General features: G+C 39.3%; 1 protein-coding gene across 3 annotated transcripts in view; it reads right to left on the reverse strand.

Moving 5' to 3' along the window:
* Positions 1–21,607, reverse strand: part of LOC110831182 (uncharacterized) — a 115,718-nt gene that overhangs the window by 72,048 nt on the left and 22,063 nt on the right. For all 3 annotated transcript variants that reach the window (XM_022066890.2, XM_022066889.2, XM_022066888.2), the window contains exons 2-4: positions 14,602–14,733; positions 2,471–2,593; positions 1,488–1,523 (exon numbers count right to left, since the gene is read on the reverse strand). In XM_022066890.2, the coding sequence (XP_021922582.1) occupies positions 1,488–1,523; positions 2,471–2,593; positions 14,602–14,733 (291 nt within the window). The remainder of the gene's footprint in view (positions 1–1,487; positions 1,524–2,470; positions 2,594–14,601; positions 14,734–21,607) is intronic.

Here is a 21,607-nt window from a genome sequence, read left to right on the forward strand (position 1 = left end):
GAAATAATACATTTCTGGCGTTCCAACCCTAATCCGATTTCATTTAGCTGCTACTAAATCCAAACCAACATCTTTATCAGTCGAAATTGCAATTTTAATATCTGTGTATCGCAGGACTAAATTATCTAACAAAGACATAACAGAACGACTAACATCAAAGAAAGCTAGTGAACACCATCACACGCCAGTTCACTCCAACTCCATACCCTATAACATATCGACGTAACGTACATCTCTTCAGTTTTTCAAGGTTTCCTCACCAAAAATTGTTCTTTCTTGTTTCCAGCATCCGGATGTCTAGCCAATCGTGAGTGATGTGCATTAATCAAAAAATTCCTAGTTACTTGATACCTGAAATTTACCACGTACACCATCACACATACGTTCAAGGTCCAGTCTCAATAAACAGATCCATACGCACGAGATATAGACAATTTTTAAAAGCTTCAGAATCTGAGGGTAACAAACAGAAACGAGATTCATTATAAACGTTTGGTTTTAACTAGTTCATAAAATGTTACTATTTGGCATTATTTCCAAAATATATACACACACGCACACAAGATACACGTACGTGAGATTTGAGGTTTTTATAGCGGCGAGGATGTAAACGATCACAAAAGATAACTTCAAAGGATGACGGCAAAATATTGTTCCTTGGTTCATTTACGTTTTATCAAGCATGAGTGACATAATCTTCGTTTGGAGAGAAAAAATGGGGTTTAATAATGAAGAACACGTGCTCGTAACTCATGCATCTACTCAGAGAAGAGTCCTTCTTGAGAAGCTTTTAGCAGCTCAGCTGGTCAAGAAATACCCAGTCTTTTATGAAACCCCGAACGTTCAGTGACCAAAGATACCCACACTCTATGTGACATCGGCGTCATGTTTAATCACGAAGCAGTACACCCCTGTTACACACAACACACAAAAATTAACGCTAAACCTGCAATCACCTTCTTAAAAGCCAACGAAGTACGATAATACCCAAATTAAAACTGCAGCTATAAAATCTCGGAGTAGATTTCCTAGCCAAAATTGCCAATTATCCATCCATTAATTACTCTCGGCGGATATGGATTATGTTCCTTCAGCAAGGTGATAAAATTTACTTCGCAGTTAATCTGATGATAGCTAAGTTGCGTCTCCGTTCCTATACGAGCGCTGGGGCCTTGGTCTCCATTAAAGCTATTGCATAAGGCCCATCATTCGAAGTTAAATCTATCCTTGCTAATTTACGATATAACGAACCCACAACCCCGTAGGTAAGTGCCCTCCGAATACCGGACAGAGTGCCGTTAAACAGCCTCCTAATGTTACTACTTTATTGCCCAGACAACGTTAGTAATCAGGAAATTATTTTAATGATGGCGACTACTGGAGTCAAAACCAGCATCAAATAAAAACGCCTTTACATTTATGGGAAGATCTCGTTTCTATAATATAACTACTTATATCATTAAAATATAAAATAAAATTGTACTTACGATATAGCCTTTTCCTGAGCTACAATGACTGCTGACCTGAAACATAAATACAAGACGCGCATGTAGTAGCAGTAGTGGAAAAAATGTGCCAGTAGCTCTCTCACCAAAAGACCTCAAAAACGAATTTATTTTGCATATGGTCTTCACACAGCGTACAAAAAACCCCAAAGAATTTTATTTTTATAAACATGTTATGTCATTAGCTTCTAAATAAACTTCTGTTACACTCGCTGTTCTTGATCCCGTAATTAAAGTGGTTTCGTTATAAAAATGTCAGACTCACTACATGACAAGTACCAACATAATAATGTGACTATAGGCCCGGATGGAAATGACAAAGTAGATCCCTTCTCCGCCTCTCAACGGAGTGGCTCGTCTTCAAGGTTTCAAATGGCAGCGGTCCCCAGAGGGTGGATGTTATTAGGAAAACTAGGCAAACGCTGATAACAGATAAAGGTTGGTCCGCCAATCTGAAGGTTTGGCGGGGCGTTAATAATCCCCTTTCCATAAAAATGAATGCTAAAAAAGCAGGAAGGATTCTGAAATTTAAGGGAGAAGTAACAGGATGGGAAAAAACCCTACAAAACGTGAAGCTTTAGAACGTACACTTTTAACCAAATATTAAGATGATAATATACAAGGTGGTGAGATGGGAGCAACACATAGAACGCATAGGAAAGATGCGAAACTCAGAGTCTACAATTTAATCAGAAAATGTGAAAGGAAGATACGATTTACAAGACCTAAGCATAGATGACAGAAATCCCGTATTTTTTTTAAAAAAATTATTTCTTCCGAATCATTTCAGCATTTTGCTGCCAATATTCGTTTCCTTTTCTCAAAATGTTTAATTCTGGGGTCCACAAGCTGCCAAAACTTCGGGAAAGTACGGCAAGTCTAAAATGACGCTGGCCCACCTCAAAGAGTCGCTCTCCTTCACCCCTGAAACGGCCAAGTTTGGCTTATAAACTGTCAATACTCACATCACTGAGCCTGTCGTGTGAGCTATCTCGATCACGAGAAGCTATGGGCCCGTTTAACCGCTCTGACGCCCTTCCACTGTCGTCGCTTGTGCCCGCAGCGTCGTGGTTAAGTGACGCCAGACACTGAAAGTTCAAAAGACAAAATAAACACACATGAAAACACAAGCAGAGATAACTGTTATTTCACTAAACAATATGACTACAAGGGTGTTTAAGAAAAGAAAAACTAAGACAGACAGGGCATCGTTCCTCTGTTGTTAATCACTTCCGTGCAACGAACAGAACAAAAATAACAAAACTATTTCAGTACTGTTAACTCTGCCTACATTGATCTAAATATGTGATATATATGAACATTCTATTAAACTATATGGAAAAATGCGCAACTTGGGCTTTCCAGGATGAGCTGTATTGAATGCTGAAAATTATCCAGCGTTTCGGCAAAGACTGGGAATAAGAGTAGACAAAACAGGCATTATCTGTGGAAGTTATAGGTTACTACATAAAAAGGAAAAATAATAATCGCTTTATAAGATTCTCTGCTTGGAAAGGGCTAACCAATGAGACAAGACTTTAACATTTTCAGAATATGCGAGATATTCTTATCTAACGTGCAGGGCCTTCAGGAGTTGAATCTTTCCACTTGAAATTAGAACCACTTAAAAATATGTATAACATTCTATTTGTGCTTTATATGAAATAGGTATTATATTGAGCTAATAAAGGCCAAAACTCAATTCGCTCTACATTTTTCAGTTTAGTCTGCAAATCCAAACTGTCAGCGAAATTAGCTGAGTGGTCTCTGACACTCTTTCAACGGCACATATCACACAGCGTCGAATACGTCACTGTAAAAAATTAATTAATAAGGATGTGGAAGGAAGTAGTCATGGTCTATTTTAAAGCACTATCCCAACATTAATCATATGGGGAAAGCAGGCCACCGAAAGATAGCCGACTTCCGGGCCAAAAACGGAACTAGACTTCACAGATACGAGGCTTAAGAAAGCTTACTTCATCACTCAATCGCGACATTGGGTTGAAACTATTTTCAACTGGTGAGATTTCATTTTCTCGCGGCGGAGGGTATAAAGATGACTTTTTTGGATGTTGCACCTGGAGTCTGACAGACGTCTGCCGACGTTTCAGAACTGCCTGCTGCCCCATCAACAATACTTTCATCTATTTAGCATATCCGTAATTCTCGGCACATCCCATACAAGCAGGAGCTACAAATATCAGTCTTCGGGCTTTACGGAAGAGATCAAAGCGTGGCCGACTCATCAACGTTGTACAGTGGGCGTTAAAGCCCATCCCAACTGAACTTCTCCATCAGAGATAAAAGTACATTAGCTCCGAGACTAGCCAAGAGCAGGGTTACAGATGAAGCCTCTAACTTATAACCGAGGTATGGTAACGTGCTGCTCGCTCAGGGCTACGTAGAGCTCGTGATGAAGTGGTAAGTATGACGCAATGGTGGGATAATCAGTAGCAGAAAACCAAAAAAAAAAATCTCTGAGAAAACCCTGCTTCCATGCCATTTCCTCCACCACAAACCTAACATGACGCAGCCCATGACTGAATCCAGGTTTCCGTGATGAGAAGCCATCGTCTTGCCACCAAAGCTGTGGCAAGGCTCCATCAGAAATAGGCCTATAATCGCCATACACATCAATGCCTCTGCTTATGTTGAAGTTTCTCCAAAGTTTCTGAGCCAGAATAAGTCTGAAGTTAGGAAAGGAATAAGAGAAGTTTGCAGCTGGAAACAACGAATCGAACTGACTCTGGTAGTAGAATATAAGATGTTAACAGCATACCTAATCAACTGCTCAAGAAATGTCCTGCTTTTATATAAATCGATACTTATTGAATGTGTTCACAAAAGTCAGCCAATGAAACCAGTTTCATTTAGCTCATCGCTGAACTCCCTTCTTCTGTAAGATTCATTTTAATATCATCCTCTTATTTACAAGACCCCCAAGTGTCCTCCATCTCCCATCTTTGATTTTATATCCCCAAAGTTCCTCACTATGTAGTTTCCTCTAGTACTTTGTAATTTCATCTGCCCTAATTAAAAAAATCCTGAGCCCTTTGCACTTAAAACACTTTCAACATCGATGTTCTTCGTTTAAATGAGTATAAATTTCACACAAACGTAAGACAACCGTTAATATTATAGCTTTGTACATTTAATCTTACGTCTTGGGAAGAAAGCGGAAATAAATGGTTCAACACTGCTAATTCCGAAGCCCGGAGTTCGAGACAAGCCTTAACAATGAGTAATGTCCAAGTACCTCCCACCTCCCGTCCTCACGAAGACACGTCAACTCAGGAGGAAGAAGAAATGTCTGGCGAAGCTAAAGCTGCCTGCGTGCTTAACAACTCCCCGTGAAAGCGTCGTTTCCACACGTTTATAAATTCACTGATCATAATAATCACTTCATTTAACGATGTATAATCTTTTAGAGGATATTGGTCGATTATCGGCATGACAATTTTCGTTTCTGGTTGCAAACGTCAGTGTGGAGAGGTCATTCATAAAAAATCTGCTACATCCTTTCAAAGGGACGAGACTATTCATTAAATAAATGACGGTCAACGTGAGACCGACGTATACACATGACAGCGACATTAGCGAAATAATTGTTCTGCATCCATAAAATACCAGGAAATTCGTCATCTTTACCAATGTTCTCACTGAAATTGCATCGTTATTTTGGTGCTGAATGTAATAGGGAATATAACGGTATTATTTGTGGTAGGCCTATGTGTCAAGGGTTACAAAGTTCAAATATCTGGGAACAACAATAACAAATGAAAATGACACTCATGAGGAAGTTAGGAGGAGATTAAATTCTGGAAATGCTTGCTACTTCTCAGTTCAAAATATTTTGTCTTCCCGTCTGATTTCTAAGAACCTGAAAATTAAAGTATACAAAGCAATAATTTTGACTGTTGTTTTTTATGGGTGTGAAACATGGTCACTCACTCAGAGGGAGTAACACACATTGCAGGTGTTTTAGAATAGGGTGTTGAGGAGGATATTTGGACCTAGGACAAAAGACGATGGGGTATGGAGAAAACTGCATAATGATGAGCTTAAAAATCTGTACTCCTCCTCCAATATTGTCAGGGTGATTAAGTCGAGACGAATGAGATGGGCGGGACATGTAGCGCGCATGGATGGGACAAGAGGTGTGCACCGGGTGTTGGTTTGGAAGCCTGAGGGGAAGAGACTGCTGGGGAGACCTAGACGTAGATGGGAGTATAATGTCAGGCGGGATCTATGGGAGATAGGAGTTGAAGGAGACTGAATTTTGTTGGCCCAGGACAGGGTCCAGGGTTTGGTTAATTCGGTGATGAACCTTCGAATTCGGTAAGCCATCTAGTTAGTTAGTTAGGCCTATGTGTCCACAAAAAGACCCAACTTCAACTGATAAAAATTTAATAATCACCTTGAAATGTCAGAGATGGTAGGAAGTTAATCAGATGTTCAGGTCAGAAACAATATGTGTAATAAAGAAATGTTGGCAGCACGAAAACGGTAAAAGGAAAAAAAACACCACCTTCATTTATTATCATTCGACGTATTAATTGCCGCTGATGTTTCCAAACCCTAGATGATGGTGTATTAATGAACAAGGGGAGGGGTTCTGGCAGTAAACGCCAAGTTTCCGCCAGTTTAAATTCATCTTTACGATCAAAATCAAACTAACAAAACAAAAATAAAAATTACGTGGCACAAAATATGCTCCAAATATCAGTTCCAACAATCGTACCATGTTGCATAAGCTTTCCCTGATTGGATTTTAATTAATAAACATATGCAATATACACACTTATTTCCATGGAAGGCTTTGTAGTGCATTTCGTGCGAGAGACCGTGTTGCCTGCTATTAACAACTCTCTCTCTCGTCCCCAAACCTACACGCTACACCAGATTATAAATTATTCCGCAGCTTTGACAGAACACTGCAAGTTGGAAGTTTGATTGAAAATATACAACCAGCAAATGCTAGGCTTAAAGTGAAAGGGAGATGAGTAACGGGGGGAGGGGTGCGCGATGCAATTACCCCCACAATCAACCAGTTAAGCCAATCAAAAACGGGTCGCCAATTACAATCTCGCATTATCTGACAGACCTACACAGTCCATCGAGGACAGATGATAAAGGTTTCCTCGTGACGGAAATAATTTAAAAGCGAGGGAATTAGGGGGAGTTTGAGTGGTAAAAGTGAGTGTGGCTGTATTTTAAAAGGGGGTGGTAGTGGTAGGCATGTTCAGAGAGAAACCTTTAAAATGTAAAATCTCACAAAGGACAAAATCAAGGGATGCGTACTGCGGGGGTGAAAAAAGGGGGGTTTACCCGATGGTAATTAATGTAAGGATAATTATTCTAACCAAAATACTATTCTCATTTTATTTTCTAACCTAAGTGGTGAGTCTTAAAAACGCTTAATACCGGCAAAAGATCAAACATTTTCATTTTGAATTGTTCATGAATACAACCTAAAGAAGGAGTACAAAACATCCCTACATTTGTTACTCGATGGATGCACGGAGTGTTAAGCGCTGGGAAATTAAACAATTTTCGCCAATTTTCTTTGCCTGAAAGCTTATCATAGGCAGAACTTAGGATCTGTAAGGGTTTTTGTCTTTTTTTTATTATTAGTGTTCTGTCTGAGGACAGGTCCATATGAACAGGATCCTTCCATCCTTTTCTCGGACTGGGACCTGTTCATATACGTTCTTGGCAGATGATCCAGAAGTGGTTTGCCATTGCCTTCTTCTGTGTGTGAATGGAGTAATTGTTGGGATGCCACGGAGGAAAACTCCGTGTTACCTAGACCACGGCCTTGCCCAACACAAGTTATAAATCTGAGCACCACCGGGAATTGAACCCGGGACCCCAGGATTACAAGGCCAGCGTTCTAACCGCTAGACCACTGTGGCGGTTGCTTTTGTCTACCCCCTCATAAAAAGCGTCACCCCACGAGGCTTATCTGCTTCCATCATCGCCCTGACGATGGATGCAGCAATCAACTCTGAAACGTCAGAAAACTTCCGCCGGACTGCATGGTGTAACGTCCCAAAAGACGGTCATTTTCACACTCGCCACCGTGAACAAAATATTTATAAAGATCAATAAAATACCTCAGTGACGACAATAAGGCGTGTTTTCTTGGAGGTAAGAATAATACTTTTAAATATTGTTAAGGTAAGTTTTGTCCTTTAAAGGGTAAAAATAGTGTGAAACTACTCTTTTCCTCATTTTCTGCAATTCATATTTCATTCTGGACTTATTATATGAAGTTACACAGCACATTCAACAGAGAAAGCTTTGCTAATTCAAGCCAACCGACTCTAATAACATCTATAATTCATACAGTATCGTTAAGTAACCTCGTCGCTCATTATATCCTGTAACGACAGTATCAAAAGTCAGCTAATGAAACTGTTCGAAGTCAAGAATTCTGTTTTCTTTTTCCTTTGGAGAAACTTAACACGTTAAATTAAAACGGCACCGAGCCCATAATTCATATTCTGTTTATTTATCTAACCTCGTTTTGGAGTCTTGAAGATTTTTATACTGCGGTATTTTACTGGCTAAATTTTACGTTAAGTTGTACGTCGCCCTTTTTACGACATATTTTCGCAACATCTACTCATGTTTATTGCAACACAATTTCGTATATTTATCGAACCCCGGCCTTAGGAATAAGTTATATTACACTGTAAAACTCAGATCACCTTAATTTACAATGAGTGAAACGTAAAGAATACAACTTACGTGGCACTCTGAACTAATTTATACTGGGCTCCTTGTTTTAAATGCAGTTTATTCATTAACTGGTTCAATTCAAGTATCCACAAATTACGCTCAGATCTAGGCGGCACCCGTAAACGTAGGTACAAGGCCTATCTTCATACGAGCGTCTAGTCAACGGTTATAAAATATAAACTGCTTCGCAGAAAGTTCAAACTGCTAAGAAAGAAATCGTGAAGTCACCTTTTCATGGGGACAACACTATTATGCTTTGTGCTTAATTACGAACAACGCCGTTAAGACACAGCTCCATGCACATGTAAACCGTATTCAGATGCCACAATTTCGCTTGTCGCTTCATCTCCTATGAACCGTCAATGATGCATCGTTCCGTGTCGTACTAAGCCCTTTGGCATTGTTCTCTAGCTAGTGATTCTTAGTCTTTTTGAACCACAACAGATTTACCTTCCTTCCGCGCCAAATCCAAGAGTTTCATGTGATACATTTCCATTAGCACTAATACAAGAGGCTTGTTTCACAAATCGCGTGATTAGCCTCTGGAAACCCCATCCACAATTTACCCGTCAGCCCTACAATTACACCATAAAGCGACTAATAACAAAGGCGACAACAAACAAGAGCATTAAAACACTTGTTACGGCTCGTATTAGGTCTATTTGCTGAAGATTTCTGTCTTCTGGGTTGTTGCGCTTTGTAGTCTGGTAGATGTTTACCGCAGTATGACCTCAGAAACGTTGGTAAACATCGACCAGACTACACAGCGCAACAACCGAGAAGACATAAATCTTCATACTCATCGCCCTGATGATGGAGGCAGTATGACCTCAGAAACGTTGGTAAACATCGACCAGACTACACAGCGCAACAACCCAGAAGACATAAATCTTCATACTCATCGCCCTGATGATGGAGGCAGTATGACCTAAGAAATGTTGGTAAACATCGACCAGACTACACAGCGCAACAACCCAGAAGACATAAATCTTCATACTCATCGCCCTGATGATGGAGGCAGTATGACCTAAGAAATGTTGGTAAACATCTACCAGACTACACAGCGCAACAACCCAGAAGACATAAATCTTCATACTCATCGCCCTGATGATGGAGGCAGTATGACCTCTGAAACGTTGGTTAACATCGACCAGACTACACAGCGCAACAACCAAGAAGACAGAAATCTTCATACTCATCGCCCTGATGACGGAGGCAGTATGACCTCTGAAACGTTGGTAAACGTCGACCAGACTACACAGCGCAACAACCCAGAAGACATAAATCTTCATACTCACCGCCCTGATGATGGAGGCAGTATGACCTCTGAAACGTTGGTTAACATCGACCAGACTACACAGCGCAACAACCAAGAAGACAGAAATCTTCATACTCATCGCCCTGATGACGGAGGCAGTATGACCTCTGAAACGTTGGTAAACGTCGACCAGACTACACAGCGCAACAACCCAGAAGACATAAATCTTCATACTCACCGCTGTAAAAACCTCAAATCCTCTCTATTTGCTGTTTTACAAGTCCACAGAAAGGAGTGCCACGTTAAAAGAAGAGAATATCATGCGGTCAACGGTCTGCTTCCCAGCAATGAAAAACCGAAGCAGTTTACTGCATAAACAAGCAAACGGATCAAATGGAAACCAGTTCTTATCAGAAAAAGTCTCCAATCACGAGAATACAAAATATTTAATATTATTCAGCGTTCTGTCTGACGACAGGTCCATTGCTCTGCCCAAAAAGAGCTCTCCAGTTTTCCCTATTCTCAGCTTCTCGTTTTAATTCCTGGAACTTCATCTTCTTTCCTTGTTTCAGATCGTCGGTTAGCTGTATCACAAAATATTAAAAGGTATAATTATTTATAACAAATGCAAGGTACTTTACTAGTAAGATTGTTTGGTGTCCAATCTCCACGCCTTCCATACGCCTCCATTACGTCGTGCTTTTTCAGGGAATGTAGTAGACCGAACACAGTTCATGTACATATACGTATTATACAAAATTGAATAAATACTGGTATCCGATGTTATGTGCAATGTCCTATTGATAAAATGCATGCCGCCAAAATAATCTCTCAGTTTCTGCGCTGAATCCTGGCCGATATATCCCGGTAAAGCTACCAGTATGACGGTGATTACTCTGCATCGGTCATTGATATTTAAAGATGGTTTAAATTGTGCATCAATTATTATCACTAAACCTCAGCTCAAAACGCGCTTAACAGGGTACAAGCCCTTATTTATTCATGCGTTTTACAGGGATTTCAGTCATCAACTCGTGGCATTAGTTTTACAGATTAAAAGCTCATAACGGCTTAGGAAACGAATGTATCAATCAACGCCCGAGAAAAATGCACCTACTATACCATTTACACAGGAACTGCGACATCGAAGCCCTTCGCAGTTTGAATTACTTCCTTACACCTCAGGACGAAGACAGATCCGGTTTTCGAAACGTAATGTGTGTGTTTAAGAATACCAAAAGTCCAAAAACTCAATAATCCACATTGCAATACACCGGAGTCAAAACCATTTAGAGTTGGTACAATAAACTTTGTTCGTTTTATAGGATATCAGTAAGATACCTCCACAAAATTATGTTGATCATCAACTAAGATCAGAGCACCTACTAAAGACCGACAAAGAAGCACATGGACGTAACCATCTGTCAGCCGATGTTCCAGAAATACAAATTAAAATCTACTACACTCTTAATGGCAGACGTATGTATTCAACCAATCTCGCAGTGCGCTCCATACAACTATTTTTATACTGGCCACCGGATTTCGTTAACTCGCCTGTGGCGACTTAGAGGGTATTTCTGGAGCCCTGAAATCAAGACTCAACGATCCAGTAAGCCTACTAACAATTAAATTGCAACATTGCAACAAAACATTCTGCGATAAACGAAAAGACATTCATTCAACAGCATAGATTGTAAATTTATGCATTGAAACTCAACACGAGATATTTATTTACCTCGTAATATTAAAGACGTTCGTGGTGCTTAGCTAAGCACCAAGCCATTAACACGTATGGGGGAGTAAAGGTGTAACTCCAGCTTTAGGCTTTGGCCGCTTTATCCCCTAGGGAGTAGTGGATAGTACTCGCCCAAAAGAAGAGATTTAAATTTGTCCTGTATACACACGGAAATCCATTTCAATGTACGACTTCTTTATTCGTGTACTGTCTGCCACAAAGAAATTGACTCAAGGATGTATAACCGCCTTTATATCTAAAATTTCCCAGCGCATTCCTATCGGATATGCAACGATCGATAATATTGATTAGCTCCAAGTTGTAGAACGTAATGCGATCTAATGTGAATTCTTGTACCACGCAGTCTATTGGGTATTTCCATTCGTATATATTAGTCCGAACGAGAGGATTGCATAGTTAGCAGTCGATCCTAGAGAATACAGACTGTTTGCTGAATATTATGCACTGGAAACGACATTCGAACTATTTCTGAACAAAAGCTTAAAGGTGTAGGCTTACTCCAATACTTTCGACACGCGTCCTTCGCTCTTTTGCACGCCTCACAGGCTTTCAGATAGACACACACAGATGTGACGTTTTGAAACCAATAAAAAAGCGCCGATATTAGACTAGACAGGCAAATTATTTTTCCTTATGGGTGGTTCGTTAAGTGGGCATGGAATTGAAATTTGGGTCTATTTCAGTTAAAAGATGCCACCAAACGTCGCGACTGAAAGGGCAGCACACTTACTTCGTACTCGGGAGATCCTGAGTTCAAATCTCGGCCCAAAATCTGGCTAACTTTACAAGCTTTTAGTACTTTCCAGTTTATTAAATTGATCACCCTATCACTAGAACGTGTATAGTATGGGCTACTAGCAGTTTCGTAAAAGAAACCATAAATAAATCAAATCTGCCAATTTTAACAACTACTTACTAATATTTCGTACAATAAACCATTTATGAGGAAACTGATCTGAGGTTCATATAAAAAGGCTTTTGTATTTCACTGATATGCATCAACATAAAATTGGACTAGACATTTTCAGCGTAGACTCCCGATACCAAAATTAACTCTTTGAAGCAGAAGCTCGTCTAAACATTATTTAAGAATTCAGTCCATATCGCAAAGAAAGAATAAGACTTCGCCATTGCAAAGATCAAATAGACAATGTTGTTTACACTAAGAATCACACGAAACCCATAAATACAAATCGAAAATTTACCGAATGCTGAAGCGGGTGGAACATACAGAAATCTTCATACTCACCGCTGTGAAAACCTCAAATCTTACATACAGTTAATCATTGGCTTGTAAACGGTTAATCGAGATTTATCGAGTAGTTTCGGAGCTGAAACATTCTGACCGACAGTCATGACCAGTCTCCATAATGCATTAGTTCGTGCAAGGAACACAAAACCGAATCTCGTTTTCTTCACTGCTTTATCACAACCTTGAAGTCGTCGGCGTTTTCAAATTTTTAAACGTGTAGTTTATCAAAGTCTGTACATAGGACCGTGAGTTATGCCATAAAAAACAACGACCGAATGTCCGCGTCTTACAAATCAGTGATCTGGCCTACATTTTTTCTGGCGGACTGTTTTTGGTTTCACATTCATGCTCAACCCAGTCTCGCTTAATCCACTGTTACGGTGGGGCTATAAAATATTGGAAGAACAGGTTTGTCATTGTCAGGGCCTCAGCATCTTTCTCAAACATCCGCTGCTTCAATTCTGCAATTCATATAATCGTTTTAGCTATCTTAATCGTATAAATTTCCACCTGAAATTATGCTTCAACAGACATCGTTTCTGGAATCCTGACAAATGGTGGCCTTCCATTTCGAGCTGACTTTTCAGTAAAATGACTAGCTACGGTCTGAATGACTGGGGTTCGATCACCGTAGGGTTAATTTCTCCCCTGGCCACCACGACCAGCTGTCTCAGTCTGCCTCTCACATCAAACGTCTATACGGGTAGTTTCGCTTCTCAGGAGTAGAGCTGGAGTAAAGTTTACGTTTGAAGTATATTTTGCGCACGAATTAATCATCACGGGTTAGAATATTTAGCCTCATTCCATGGTGATGATGAGTAACGTGTTCTTGAAACAGTCATTAATAAACCTAAGCACCGCACCATAAATACGTACATTTCTAAATCTCGGCAGTAACGAACCACCGGAAACTTTTCACTTTTCCAAAATTCTTCCGCCATCTCATTTGATATTTTTCCATATCTGTTATGCAGTGTTTGCACCGAATACCAGACCGAACGTTTTGGTGTTGTGATGAGCGCTACTACTTCGGATCTTGGAGGTATCGGAATCAGATCTTAGCCCAGAAACCGATTATCTTGTCTGAGAGATTACATGATTTTCCTCTGTTCCTCCGGAAAGATTCTGGGACGCCCACCAAACAGGACACGGCAGTTTACTTCACGGTCCGTTCCACTTCATTCACAAGCATCCAACCATGCGATGTTATAATAACGTGCAGTAGAAAAGTGTACTTAAATTTAAAAAATCCAACAAACACAGTTTGCAGTGGCTCCTGTCGAACATCTTACTTCAGTGATCGCCCATGTAAAATACCCGTAATAACAACTGTATAAACACTGCTGAAGTAATTTCTAGTCTGATTATGACACAGTCCACAGAATCAATTCAAATAAACCTCCTCCTCCTTTCCGACTGTTCTTCCATCTGCCGGGAAAAGCTAATACTTCGTGTAACTTGATCCTGTACATGACTGCCATCTGGCGGGGACGTTTTAAACAATAAGAACAGACTACGGTATTTGTTTTGACACACGACAGTCACTATTAGCCCCCTCTCGCGGGCAGATGCTCTCAACTTAACTATCAATATAGCACTCGTGAAGCAGAAGTTGTACGACCCAACCAGGCGCGAAGACACTTGATTATGGATGTTTCTGGACTCTAGGGCCATTACGAAGGATGCGAATTCACATCAAAATTGTCTTCGGGTGGTATTTAGTAAGAATGACCAGTTTACGGGTATGTTTTAAACGAAAGGGGAGTTGCCTGAGGGTCCCAGTATTTACAACTATTAAAGCACAAATAACATTATTATTAAGTGTAAACGCAAAAAATCTCTGCTATGGGAACCAGACCACATACAAGCATAAGCTATCAGAATTTTGTACTAAGGTATAAATATAACAAAATAAACATAAATTTTCCATAATGCATATGCCTCCATCTTCATGGATAAAGATGGAGGTAGCACGCTCCTCCGAAACGTTGGTACGTACCTACAGCCCACACGGATTTTCTATTCAGAAGACCTTCACCGCCGTGTGAACTTCAAATTTCACTGAACATTTACGTTGGCTTACCTGCGCAGGATTCGAACCAATGTGGTGATTACTGTTGATCTTTTGCCCAGTATCAATTCTTGGCTTCTCGTCACTTAAGTTCAAGGAATTCACATTCTTAATGTTATTCTTGCCCGCATGCTTCATCACACTCTGTAACAAGCAAAAGCCAACAATTAACAAATACTAAACACTACACATAACCCTACTTTTGTCAAATTTTTAGCACAGGAATGTCTATACAGGCATGCCCCCAATTTATGCGTCTTAAAACATACGAAGTGGCATTAAAACAGGTTTTTCTCGAAGTTCTTCTTAGGCTACCCCTGCTAAACATACCACCAATGCTCCATCCTCATCCGTCACCGCTCCACGAGGTGTCCAATGGTCCTTACCAAACAGCACATTATCTTATCCTCAGTCCCCAGTTAGGAGTTTCAACTCTGCCCCCAGCACTTGGCTGGTCTCGGAGTAAAGATAGCGCAATTTGTTATTATCCTCCCAACTGTCACTGACTGTCACATCACCCCTTTTCATTGAACTCTTTTTGTAAGAATCCGACGTCAAACATAAATCTAATGGAAAATTTATCAGTAAATATCACATGGCTCCACTATTAACATAAAATCTATGTGGGCCGCTTGCAGTATCCATCATCGATTAAATATTGGATGAAACAAACACCTCTGAAACGTCCGTAAACTTCTACCAGACTTCACGGCGCAACATCAAACAGTCGTATTCGTCCTGAAGTTTTACCCTGAAGACCAAGCGAAATTCCTCTGAAACCACCTACAAGATAATACGCTATAACCTAGAAAACCTCGACAACAAACTGTCTAATTAATAAAGTCTTCTCGGGCCATCAGCCGTGTTAGATGGTGATTAATCGCCATCTAACACGGCTGATAGTCCGAGAAGACTTTATTAATGAAAGCCGCCGTGAAAGCTTCACATCATAAACTGTCTAATCCTTCGGAATCCAAAAAATGGGCCATGTTAACAGCGAATGCTTTTAATGGTTGTTCACACTTATGTTAACAGACAGACGCAGTTCAAACCAGTTCACAACATCACAATCCGTTTCACTAGGATCTATTTTAGTATTCCCCTCCCTCCTATACCAAGGAGCTCCAACTGGCCTCTTCCAGTGACGTTTACCCACCAAACTGTTATACGAATTTATTTTCTGTTCCTACAGCTGTTTACGCGAGGGAATTAACTCCATATTTCTTTCTCATTCGATACTACGAAGACGATTAAATCATGAAAATTAGGTCATTCACGTCGTCGATCAGTAAGGAAAACCGCGAATATACAAAAAATTCATTTTGCAGGAGAGAAAAAATACGTTTGTTGTCAAATAAAAAGTAACTGTTCTGTGGAAATTTCTGCTTAACGGCGGAAAGCACATACCATTTTTAGTCTGTTTTCATAATGTAACATTACTTACGTGTTACATTCAGAGCAGACATGCAGTTTGACTACAATGAGAAAAGAATGTTAACTTATACGCGCTTACATTTGTTTAGACACGTGTTTCCTTTTACTTGCATTCCCATGTATTTATCATGTATCTTGATAACAGACTGCGTTTAAAGGCAAACAAAATTGTTTCATTAAAAGAACTTTTTTTCTGAAAACCATGTTAAAAATTATATACCTTTATTAAAAAAATACTCTTTGACGATAAAAACAAGAAAAGCTTTAGAAGACGCAGATATCATCTCTTCACAATAGGCCTTTGAAGCATAAACCTCTTTCTCCAAATAGTATTTCAGGCATGACGATTTTTAATTCCTCACAAACGCTGAAAAGCACGAATAAACACAAAGAAAATACATTTCCTAACAGATTTCTTTTTAAAGTACTATTCACCGCACTCCCTGCTTCGTATTCTGGAGGTCCCGGGTTAAAAATCGACCCAGAGACCGGCTATCCAGAGGGTTTTCTGCTAACTACTCGGCCAAGAAACTGGGTTAAAAGGGATCTGTGACAGAATGAACTCGGTCATGAGTTGTCTAAACCGGATTTCTGATACAACGGCGATGATCATTGAAGATCATCAATACGAAATTACGGAAAGAGTAGAATAACAGCGAATGTCCATAAAAGTCGCTAACATCGGCGGACGGACTTATATAATTACAATACACGTTACCTCTTCGGGTTTCTATACTCCTGTTATGTATGTACATGCAAGTTATAATCTAATTTTCGCACCATGTTCAAGATTAGATAAAACAATACTGACGTTCGCGACAAATTTTAGACTGATAACACAGCTGATGAAAAACTACAAAACCTGAATGGAAAATTCACGAACAGAAATATGGTGAACATAGCATGAAATTATAAACCAATATGGCTGAAAATGAGACTAAGGCGACATACTTGGAATAAATGACAATCTACACAAAGCAGTAAACAAACAAGCCTTTTACAAAATGTAAATAAACGCCATTTAACATGGCAGAAAATTTGAGAACGAAACTACATGTTCCGACTTCAACAAGTTATCGAGTTTTTATTAATCTACACAATAAAGCATTACAAGAAGTTTTTATAACAACTTGTTTTATTCGATACTTCATAGCATTTTGATTGTGGATGGTACAGAAGCCGTAATCTTGTGGCTACACTTGAAATATACGATATAATTACTTTATGCAACTACTCCAAAGCAAATATAAACTCTCGCTTATGACACGCCACTACATTAAAAAGAATTAGAACACGAAACCGTACGGCTTTCTTAATAACTATCATACTGCTCCAATTAGTCCATATTTACGCATGCACCAACGACGATAAAGTTTTATTCTTCTTCAGAAAATGGTCAGCTATAAGATGTAAGTACAGGTATTCTGTATTGACTGTTGACTGTCGCTGATTCCAAATACGGCTTGAATACACAACAGGATGCTTGTATTCAATATTTCCGACTAAGACGTCGGTAGAAACAAGGCTGAGGCTGTAGAGGCCGGAAGTGAAGACAAATTTTCCTCTCCATTAAATATTTCGCTTAACACCTCGAGTTTCGTGCCAGGTTGTACAAACATCGAAAATGAATACGGAAGAGACAAACGACAAGTTTCCTGACCATGCAATATGCAGTGAATTCGAGGCAGTCAAAGAGACTAGAATATGCAGAATTTTGGTCAAACTATTGACTTTCTGCTTCAGTTAAGCACTTTCGTAGATTTCAAACGCTAGAATTGTCCGATAAATGTGTACACACCAGAAATAGAGCGAGCTCTCGCCGTAGGCGCGTTGTATTTTAAGATTCCAACGAATCAGACCTTGCAGGTTTTAATACCACTCGTACTAGTAACACATGTTTTCGGAACATGCCACCATACAAATTTAACACATCAAATCAGAATGATCCATCAGCTACCGTCATCATACCAAAGTAATTCTCATGGCCGCGAAGAGGAAACCAAGTAAACAGATGCAAATAAAATGTGGCTCTCTGATAAACTGGTCGCAAGGTTGAGAGAAAAACTAAGCCGATTCAAGACGTTCTAAGCCTTCGGGTTCTGCTGCGCGTGCTAGCCATATTTACAGCGCACAAATTGAAGTTACAAGAACAACAAACTATTGAAATGAGTATCTGTTCCAATGATAAGGTATAGAACGTTATAAAGCGTTTAATGTAAGCTGACTAAAGATTTGACTATAGGTTTCTGACGAAAGCGCGTCACCAAACTGATTCACATTCTTGAACATTTTCCTTCGCCTATTAATTAAAGAATAATAACAATGAAGACAAGTTCAGAAGTGAGAAATTAATATTATTACTGCAATTTTTAACAATTCGGATTTTGAGCTAAGCAAGAAAAGTAAAGCATACGGTAATCACTATATGACTTTTACAAGGGAACATTTACCAGATTTTTCTTCACTGCCAACCATATATCCACCTCGATTTTTATCCCACGCGTAGCACACAAGGGATCACATTAAATACACACAAAACTGCAGCCGGAAAGCTGAAGCTAATGCCTAAGATCTTGGTTTTTCCGTGCACGGTAATTAACCCACGGTTTTCATAAAAACGAGGCATTTCATCATCACCTTCTCAAGAAATACCTGTGTAGTGGCGTGAGTTCGCAAGAGACATCGCACAACCTGCACACTGTGGGCTACATCGCGGAAACAAGTACTTCAAATGACCCCACCAATTCTAGCATCGATAATTAAATTTGCCGCTGTAACCACACAAAAGACTGCTTTAAAGCTTCAACACCATCTCACCAGAGGACGTCTTCGACGCGACTCTAGCGCACATAGAACGCGGGTTCAAGATCAGTCTGGCTGGTCCTGCAGAGAGCAGCGGACTTCACATCACAGCTGCTGTACCCGCAGCATCACAACCGGTTCGGAGATCGATGGTCGTAGTTCAACATGGGCCAGGGGAACAAGTTTTGTAATTCTCAACTCTGTCGAAGTAAGCGACATTATAAATTCCAGTAGCGTCGTATTCTAAAACGGAAAGTGACGTTTCTCTGTACAATGTAGCTAAATCTCACAGGATTTTATATACTGAAGTAAGGATTGATTTAGACAGTGGTCATATTAAGAACGTAAGTAATTCTTTAATACATCATTTACTTATCAAATCTAAAACTTCTTGACGATGGTGAAGAGTCATTTGAATAAAAATTTCCTTGGATATTATCTAGTCTAGTAAAATATAAAACGTAAAACGACGTTTCGGAGATGGGACTCTATCTAATCCCTATCTCCGGACCGGAGATAGGGATTATCTCTATCTAGTGGGCCCAACTGTGTAGGAACCTGAAGACGGAGATAGTCCCATCTCCGAAACGTCGTTTTACGTTTTATATTTACTAGACGATGGATAATATCCAAGAAAATTTTTATTCAATTGACATCATTTACTGTTTTACGCTTAGAGTGGAAAATCGTACTTCAGCGGGCTTATATATATTTTCCAGCTGCGCTCAACGCAATTTTGCATAATTCATTTACTATTCCATTTACTTATTGTTTAAAACATACATGAATATTTATACGACACTAGATATGCATTTCTTTTCCGTACATTTAGTTAAATGTGCATTACAGAATCAATTTTCAAATAAAAGTATTCTATATTTTACGACAAGTGCCAATGAACTCTGAAAAGGCACGTTCGATTTAAACTGCACGGAAGTGTATAATGAACAGGCACGGACCAAAACCGTATTCATCCATCCTTTGGTGCAGACTACAAATGCATTTTAAATTTATTTACTCTGCAGTTTATTAAGCGATGATATCAAGAGATCAGACTGTACAGCGTCGAATGACATTATCACTGAATACCGAACTGGAAAGAAAGTTGAAGAAACCGGTCGTAGCGTAATTTGTAGTTATGTCCCGGAAGAACTGAGGAAAACCTCTAAAAACCACAGCCAGCCTAGCCGATATCCAGCCCTAGTTGTACTGTACAAATAAGGAGTTTCACTGGTCTCTACGTGATTAAGCACACAAGAAACTTAAGATCTTACTTGAATAGGAATTTTGTAATTTCTTCTTATCTCAAAGTGGGCTGCCTTCCAAAGGGAGTCTGCAACAAATTCTGCATGCATTTCTTATTGTTTTAATCCCATGTAATGTCGTGCCGAACGTAAATTTCAAGATTTTATTACCTTAGTTAAGCGACCTACCACCTTGGTTGGATGTTGGGGAAATGAGAGACGAATAAACGGTTCAGGATCGTATCCAAGAGAGGGTTTTGGAATTGTTATGGCATTTACATTGTCACCAACAATCTGCTTACTATACGATTTATATTCTCAGAGTTAAACCAAGCAGTTCTGTCACCATAGCATTAATTTGTGGGGGTTTGTTGTTAGAAATGCATGCATATTTGTTTGTTTGTTTCATTTACCATACTGCCCCAGAAAAATCTGTTACAATAGGTTGTATAATGCAGATTGTTAAATTTCAATTAAACTTCCTGGTTTTAATTTAAAACATGTTTGGGAGACTGGCATGCCTCCATCCTCGTGTAAAACCTACTCGATTGGCACAACTGGTTCCTGTCTCCGTAGAGAGTTGGTATTACCTGAGGATGGAGACATTCCAGTCTCTGAAACGTCGTTTTAAATTAAATAGTCACAAACCTTCAGATTTAATTTGTTTAATTTAACTACAACATTCTACGTCAACGGTTATGTCTATTATCCCTTAAGATCTTAACAAGAGAGAGACATGGGAAGATCGCATGGTTAAATTACGTAAATCTAATTTAGTATTTATGGACAATACAAAAATTAGATTCACTGCGAAATTAACAAGTTGACTGCCAATCATTAATCGGGTTTGCTGGTCGTATGTGTTGATAACAGTAACTGTTTTATAATATTAACCCCTTCTGTCAGCAGATATTCGTTCGGACAACAGCTGGTACTAAGTTAATAGTTTTGTAGAGATATTTTAATGATACTTTTCCCTTGGAAAACGTCCGGTTCCAAGGGAAAATTTGGTGAATGTTTTATAATGCTGGTGTACAGCTGTTAGCTGATTTCGTTTAGGTCTATTTTCCAAAACAATGGAATTACCAAGGACGAACAGTAAACAAAGAAAGAGTTTAAAATAAATTAAGATAAGAACGCGTTTGAGGATGGTTTGTTATTGTTGATTTCATTAGATATTTTCGATTCCTCATTCTGAGGACTTATTCTCAGCCTAATGGGCCGTGGTAGTATCTTCAAGTGGGTCACTGCTTCATTCCAAATCCTTAACTTACACATGATTTTATAATCCCGTTACGCAATGTAATAGGTTCAGATGAATTGCATCGTTTAGTGCCTGTCCACACAGAAGCTCTTCACAGCTAGTTAGTATATGAACCACCTAAACTAACATTCAACAACTGTGTATTTTGTTATCAGAGTGCATTTATGGGTGTCGCATGATTCTCAGAATAAATAGCTATTATTGCCTTAAACAATATTAAACAACTGATCTCTGTAATGGAGACGGGTTGTTTTTTTTTCTCTCAGGAAATAAA

This window comes from Zootermopsis nevadensis, unplaced genomic scaffold, assembly GCF_977971745.1.
Source record: "Zootermopsis nevadensis isolate Lab colony 2312 unplaced genomic scaffold, Znev_1.0 Znev_ptg000015l, whole genome shotgun sequence".
NCBI classification, from domain to species: Eukaryota; Metazoa; Arthropoda; class Insecta; order Blattodea; family Termopsidae; genus Zootermopsis; species Zootermopsis nevadensis.